This window comes from Letharia lupina (assembly GCF_014066315.1).
Source record: "Letharia lupina isolate WasteWater1 chromosome Unknown contig_16, whole genome shotgun sequence".
Classification (NCBI taxonomy): domain Eukaryota; kingdom Fungi; phylum Ascomycota; class Lecanoromycetes; order Lecanorales; family Parmeliaceae; genus Letharia; species Letharia lupina.
This window is the reverse complement of record NW_023502985.1, coordinates 1088447-1096500: the sequence shown is the minus strand read 5'-3', so window position 1 is coordinate 1096500 and position 8054 is coordinate 1088447. Positions and strand designations below refer to the sequence as shown.

Here is an 8054-nt window from a genome sequence, read left to right as displayed (position 1 = left end):
TATAGTTTATAGAATTTTTATAATTTTATAATTATTAGAATTTTAAAATTTTAAAATTTTAGAATTTTAGAATTTTTTAATAAGGGAAATTAATAGATTTAAATCGAGAATAATATAGAATAGTTTTAAATTTTATTAAAATTATTAATATTCGATTATTTAAGCTTATATTAAAAAGTATTTTAAATAGAGTAAATAAGTTTTTAATAAGCGATATTAAAATTCCTTATCTTTAAAGACTTATAAGACTAAATTTAATATTTTTATTTTTATTTAAAAGCTTAAACTACGCTTTATAATTAATAGAAATAATAGAAAAAAAATTAAAAAGAAGAAAGAAGAGAAGTTATATTAGTAATAAGTTTTTTAAAGAATTAATTAATTTTAAACTAATTTAGATCTAATTAATAAATTAATTTTAATATCTATTATAATTTATTTATATTTTTTATTTTTTATTTTTATTTTTTATTTTTTATAATTTATATTAATTTTACGATTTTTACGATTTTACGATTTTATAATTTTTTAGAGAGAGAGATTTATAGATTTAAATCGAGGACGAAGAGAAATAGTTTTAAAATTTATTAAAATTATTATTACTCAACTATCTAAGCTTATATTAAAGAGTATTTTTAAAAAAGTATATAAGTTTTTAATAAGCGATATTAAAACTCTTTATCTTAAAATATTTATAAAACTAAATTTAATAATTCTTTATTTATTTAAAAGCCTATATTATATTTTATAATTTAAAAGAAAAATTTTGAAATTTTAATAGAAAATAAAAAAGTTATTCTAAAATTAAATAAAATTTATTTATTTTTTAATTAAGACTATCGAGCGAACTTTAATAAGCGAACTTTAATAATTATAAGATAAAAGTATAAAAATTTTAGATTGTTTAAAAGCGTAATCTTCGCTCTATAATTTAAAAAAATAATCTTAAAATTTTAATAGAAAATAGTAAAGTTATTAAAGGATTAAAAGTAGAGTAAGAGATTTTAATAATTACGAATACTAATTTATTTACTCGCGATAACTTAGTCGATTTAATTAAAAAGCGTAGATCTAACGAATTTATAATTAACTATATATATAAATTTAAGATTTTATAACTTAGTTCTATCTTATTCTTTTATATATATTAATATTAAAAAGAGTAAGATATTTTAATTAAAGTAAAAATAATTAGTTTATAGAATTTAAGTAATATATTTATATTCGCTAATTTAAACTATTATATTACGTTTTAAGTCTAGCGTAACTTAGCGTATCGCTATTTTCTTTAATTTCGTTTCTTTAATAGCCTTAAAGAATTAATTAACTATTATTATTTAAAGAAATATCTTTTATTTATATCTATAACTACTTTTATTAAAGATATACTTACTTTCTTTATTACGTAAAATCTAATATTTTAACTCTATAATCTATTTATAAGTTTATTACTCGATTAAATTTACTTAAGTTAAAAATTAATCTATTAAATTATCTAATATAACTTACGTAAATCTATTATTACTAACGTATTTATATAAGTACGAGTAAAGGTTTATAAATTAAATTTATAATTATTTCTTTTAATTAGAGCTGTCGAGCGAACTTTAATAAGCGATATTTAAATTCTTTACTCTTAAATATCTATAAGACTAAATTTAATAATTATTCTTTTATCTAAAAGTTTATATTACGTTCTATAATTTAAATAAAAAATCTTAAAAATTTAATAGAAAATGAAAAAGTTATTCTAAAATTAAATAATATATTAAAATATAAAGGTAGGACACTTAGTTATATTAACTATAGAGTTCTATAGAAGAAAAGAGCGACTAGATACGGACACGCTAAGGCGTATCACGTGACCGCCAAGAGTCACGTGATCCGAATTTCAACAGAATTTAAGACCGGGCATTATCAGGTATCGAGTATTTCCGGGTATATATGAGTATGTAACTAGTCTATATGAACCATTACGAAAACTCCCCTGCCGACCTTACTTTAATGCAGATGATAGCGGTTATGATAAGCTCCAGCGGCTGTTTGTGTAGCTTGTTTAAACTTTAAAGGGTACTTTAATCTACCGCTAACTAACACTAAAGTGGCTGCCTTCAGGCATGTGATATTTGACGTGAACTTAAACACGCTCTCAATCAACCATCCAGGGTCGCTGAATGCCAGCTACGGAGACACGGTTGATAGTCATTGAATCATTGCTGCTAATCTTTTTGATGTGCACGCCACCTCGAAGCTTCCGTTGAGTCCTCGTGCCAGCTTCAATTCTTCAACTTTTGAACGTTGAGACCTCGAAATGCCTGGCGGAGCATCCGGCGGTGGCACAGGCTCGAAGTTGACCAAGGCTACTGTGATTGTCTGCGGAGTCGCGTCTCTTGTTGCCTCGTTGCTGTCTTTCCTGTATGACACGTCTGAGCACATCGGATTCTGTTGTGTTTCCTCTCGGACTAGATCGCTTAGCTAACATTCTTCGATCCCAGATCAGTATGGCTACAAACGTTCGTAGCGGATACACATCTTAGAGCGATGCGTGTGTTGATGAAGTTCGTAGGAAAAACTACAGGAAGCCATTGCTACAACGATACGTAATTCGCATTCTGCTGATGTACGTGAATATGTCTCGCAATGAAGCTAGCAACTCACTTTGAGCCAGGGTTCCCATATACTCTGCCTCGTCATGGGCCAGTATAATGTCTCAGGATGCCGCTTTTTTTCTGGATCCATTACGTGACATATACGAGGTATTGCCTGCTAAACCCTGAAGATTCAAATTACTCGACTAACCAATGCCTTTAGGCATTCACCATATACACATTTTTCCAACTTCTCATCAACTTTCTTGGAGGCGAACGCTCTCTCATCATCATGATGTATGGGAGGCAGCCTGTTCATCACCCCTGGCCACTCAATCATTGTCTTGCCAAAGTGGACATCTCTGATCCTCATACATTTTTGGCAATCAAGCGTGGCATCCTACAGTATGCTTGGCTAAAGCCTATATTGGGTTTGGCGACAATAGTCATGAAAGCTACCGGTACATACCAGGAGGGCTACATTGGACTGACTTCGGGGTATCTGTGGAGTGGCATACTGTACAACGTTTCCGTTACCCTGAGTTTGTACTCACTCGCGATGTTCTGGGTCTGCATGTCGCAGGACCTACAACCATTTAGACCTGTCCCCAAATTCCTCTGCATCAAGTTGATAATCTTCGCCTCTTACTGGCAAGGGTTCTTCTTGTCAATACTACAGTTCGCGGGAGCAATACCGAACAATGTTCCTGGATATACGCCAGACAACCTCGCAGCTGCTATACAGGACGCTCTAATTTGTTGCGAGATGCCTCTTTTCGCCGTTGCTCACTGGTATGCTTTCTCTTGGCAAGACTATGCGGATGTCACCATTTCTGCGGCCCGTATGCCAGTCAAATATGCCATGCGAGACGCTTTTGGTATACGAGATCTGATTGAAGACACGAAAGAGACTTTTGGTGGCAGACATTATGAGTATAGGGTATTTGACAGTGGAGACAATGTTCTTGCACACGAGGAGTCGGAGTCACGTACCGCTCGAATGATGGAAGGAATGAGATATGAAAGAGGCGGCAAGGGCAAATACTGGATACCAAAACCCGGAGAAATTAATAGTAGAACGCCTCTCCTTGGTGGCAGCGGAGGACCGAGTCGAGCAGCGACTATGAGTACTTCTAAGCGTGGAAGAGACCTACACGAAGATACCGGAATCGATGAAGCTGATGAAGCGAAGCTTGACGCAGAGGACGAAAGGCTTTTTACCACCGCTAAAGCTTTGGAGTTCGGAGACTGGAATGTAGGCTGTCTCCCTCTATCTTGTCACAACCCTCAGCTACTGAAAAGAGCGTAGTACCCGGTCATAACTGCTCATGTGCCAGCCGCCGACAGGTGGCTCGGCGCCGACCCTGGACTCATTACCACGTCGACCAATAGAAATCTCTTGCAGCCAACAAAGGCGAATCGAGAACGACGAGCCAGCAACATTCAGAAGGACCTTGATAAAGGCAAGTCCAAATCGCGGTCTCGAGCCCCACTTTTGGATGGAATGCTCCGAGAAGAATCTTCATCATCTCACTCCGCCAGGTCGGGTAGGAGTCAGCTAATTGATCTAATGGTCGAAGACACGGAAGCTGAGGAGACTGAGCGCGTCAGAGCTAGGAAAGAAGGGGGTTCTGCATGGAACGAGGATGACACCAAACACTACATGTAAGTCTAGGCTTGAAATTACAAGAACAGTGTCTGACGCTCCCTTAGTCGAACTTACGAGGACGAGAATGAAGGAGAAGTCGTGCGCGAAGGCTTCGAGCCGGCGAGAATCGACCCAGCGTCTGGCTCAGACTTCGCAATCGGTGACGGCGATGATGAGCCAGGTAATGTAGGTAAAATGCATGAAGATTCTGAGGAGGCCCAGCAATGGGATGAAAGCAATAGTCGGAGGGAAGAAGATTCTTCAGCAACCTCACATACGTACGGGACTTTGGACGATCGGCATGTGTGGGTGGCAAAGGATAGAGATGAAGCATGATATTCGTGATACTGGATGCTTTTAGCGAGGAGTTAAGGTGTACTCCATATTGTGCTCGATGACTCTGTCCGTCAGGAATACAGAGCCTCGGGGTCAATAACCTGTCATCTATATCATTCGTTCTGGCCAAATGATTACCTTCTTGGCTACCATGTTGTCCAACTCGTGCACTTAGCTTATTCAAAGTAGAGTTTCATGTGTGAAGTACACGTGATGGCGCACCAAGCGCGAAAATATGGCCCGCAGTCGTAACCCACTCATCGTTGCACATATCTCTCCCACCTTCACCAATACTCCATTTACGCGCCTTTGTACTCGGAATATTTGACTTGCTACGCTCGCGACATTCTACACGTTAGTCCAGATCTATCCGTGGCATATGTGCTACCGTGCGTTCACACCTGTCGATATCTATTCACCGCGTTTGGATATCATCAGAAGTGTCATATAAGCTCTGGTAAACTGCTGTGCCGTGTCTGGTCAAAACTCGTCTGTCTACGCGCTGTTCATGGCTCACAGCCCGCATGAAGGTCAGCAGTACCGGCACATGCTCTCAAAAATGGCAACTTATATGAATGCAGGGCAAGCATCGCAGGAGCCTCATACCAGGCGCACTAACCTTGTAACGAATGCACGATCTCCGTCAACCTCCCAGGCATCTTCTGGTTCTTTGAGTTGCCATAAATCACAACTTCGGCCCAATGCAGCTGGTGATCTCGACATCATCAGTCCTCACAACGCGATGACCCGCTCGACCTCGTTATCGAATAAGTCAAGCCAGGAAGACACTGACAGACTTTATCTAGTGGAGCCTGACGTATCCTCCGTGGACCAAGACGAGAACATTGATGGGCTAGTAACAGATCATGCACTTGACAAAGTCCACCCGAGCGCGCCGAAGCGCATGGCAAATGGAGAAGTCAAGCCTTCAGAATCCAGTCTACCGGCTAGTCCAGTCGAGTCAAGCCAGTATGGGCATTCAAGAAATAGCAGTGGGACGTCTCGAAATTCACAGATTGGCGAGGTCCGTGATCTCTCGCAAAACGACTAATGTAGACACACCTAATAATCATTAGTTGTCCAATCAATTACGAACCCGTTTGTCGTATGCCATGGTCAAAGTGCAGAATGGCTGGCAATCACATAATATCAGCGAGCTCGAGAGTATGACATCAAATCAAGCTTCACCCGTTTCTACAGTCTCTAATGCGCACCGGTTGTACGATCGTCATCTTCCAGCCTATTTTCCTGCAGATGCACCGACATCCATACAGCTTTCCGAGCGGGCTGCAGCAACTCCAGATTATGCGCATCCCTCGCCCCGAGACAGCGTAACCACTGCTGAACATATTTCTAAACATCGACAGCATGGAACGTTTGACTCCACTTCGCGCCCAAGCAAAGTTGGCGCTGCCTACGAGTCCTTCTGGCGGGACCACGAAGCAAGTGGTGCCTCACGACCCGTTGAGGCACCTACCGTTGGCCCTTCGTTGGCCCCACCGGCAAATATCGTTGCCCGCACGCCACGGCGCTCAGACGCAAAGAAGAAGCAACCTCCACCGCTTCGTACGGACAATCTTGGTACTAACTCAGCGCCTATAACCCCCCCACCAAAAGGACAGTCCAAGATTCGAACCCCAAGCCAGCAAGCCGAAGTCGAAAAGGACGCTGTGGAGACCTTGCTATTTATGTCGAGTCCGGGGAATTCTGGTTACCACCCGCCTGGAGCCTTTGCTCGGACCCCACTGCGGAATCATTTCGAACGCCAGGCTGATCAGACAGATAGCCGGGGCTTTTCTATGCCCGATTCAGCTCGTGATCCTTGTGAACAGCCTAAGCTATCCTATTCCCCACATCTGCGAAGTCCTCCCCGAAAGAGACGACTGTCTAACGCGGAAATGGACAAGATACTTGACGAAATGCCCGATACGAGTAGCAGCGATGATGGCGAACTACAGGGCACACGTCCACCGCCACAAACAGTTGGAGCGTAGGTGCATTATTGGAATCCTTGGACGCATCTGATTCCCTGCAACTTGCTAATAGAAAAACGCGTGTCATTCTGCTATATGCGTTTGATGTCATGGAAATATTTACGGAACTTACCTACCCTTACCTTATAGAATTTATATACCCTTACCTATTAAGAAAATATCTAGAACTTAGATATCTTTATCTATTAAGAAAATACTTAACGTTATATACTTAATTCTCTTATTAAGATTTATCTTTTATTTATCTATTTTAAATAGAATATTAAAATATACTTAATATTTACTTTCTTTAATTATATATATTACTATAAAAAATTAAAAAATAATCTACTTATATAAAAAAATATATATATAAAAAATTATATATATCTAAATAAGAGTAAAACTTTTAACTTTAATTAATTTTTAATAGAGAAATCTTTAATTCGATTCTAATTCTCTTCGTTATATTAATATTCTCATTTATTTAAAAATCTTTAATTAATAGTAATCTTAATATAATATCTATTTCTTATTTTTTTAATCTCTTATTAACTTTTATATCTTTCGAGTATATTAAATTTATATTTATATTTATTATTAAATTTTAATTAGCGAGCTCTATAATCTTTAAACTCTATAATTTCTATTTTTCTATTAAAATCTCTTTTATTTTATATCTTTATTTATTTATTTCTTTCTTATCTTTCTTTTAATATAAAAATTATTCTTTTTAATTATTAAATATATTTCTCTTATAGTCTAACTTCTAAAAATTATCTTATTTAAAATAATTTATATTTAAGAAATCTTTATCTCTAAAACGCGTATATTAATTACTTTATATATTTCTATAATTCTTTTTAAATAGCTATTTTAAATCGTTTTTAAATATCTTATATACGTTTTTTAGATATCTTTTAATTCTTTTAATATATATTATATCGCTATTATATAGATTATTATTAGTCTTATTATAACGTTATATATCTATCTTATCTTATTAAGTATAATTTCTTAAATAAATATAATAATTATAGATAACGCTTTATATTATAAGATTATCTTCGCTTTAATATTCTTAATATAAGATTTTCACTTAATTTTTTTATTAATATAAAAATCTAGAACTCGAATACTCTTCTTAGATTTTATAATTATAATATTAAGTTATTATAATAGATAAGTAAAGGCCTATAAATTAAATTTATAAAGTTGAATTTTTCTAAGTTAAATCGAATTTTAGTCTTAGTTCTAAGTTAAATCGAACTCTAATCGCTTATCATACGTTTTTAATCTATATATAGATATATATATACGAAGAGAGACGCGCTAAGATCTAATTAGAAAGATATATCGAGTATAAAGAATTAATTTATAATAATTACCTATAAAAAATATAGAAAGACTATATTTTTATAATAAGAAGTATTAAAATATCGAAAAGAAATAAAGATAATATATTAATTAGTGGTGTAAATTTCATATTATCTTCTATCGTAGTAAAAT

At 35.8% G+C, this 8054-nt stretch overlaps 1 protein-coding gene across 1 annotated transcript; it reads left to right on the top strand.

The window, feature by feature from the left end:
* Positions 1-5131: 5131 nt before the first annotated feature.
* On the top strand, positions 5132-6566 carry HO133_003081 (uncharacterized protein; the record flags this gene model as incomplete). The annotated part of the gene is made up of 2 exons (XM_037294005.1): positions 5132-5596; positions 5649-6566. 2 exons carry the CDS (start codon positions 5132-5134, stop codon positions 6564-6566), a joined length of 1383 nt encoding a protein of 460 aa, XP_037150083.1.
* Between the last annotated feature and the right edge of the window lie 1488 nt (positions 6567-8054).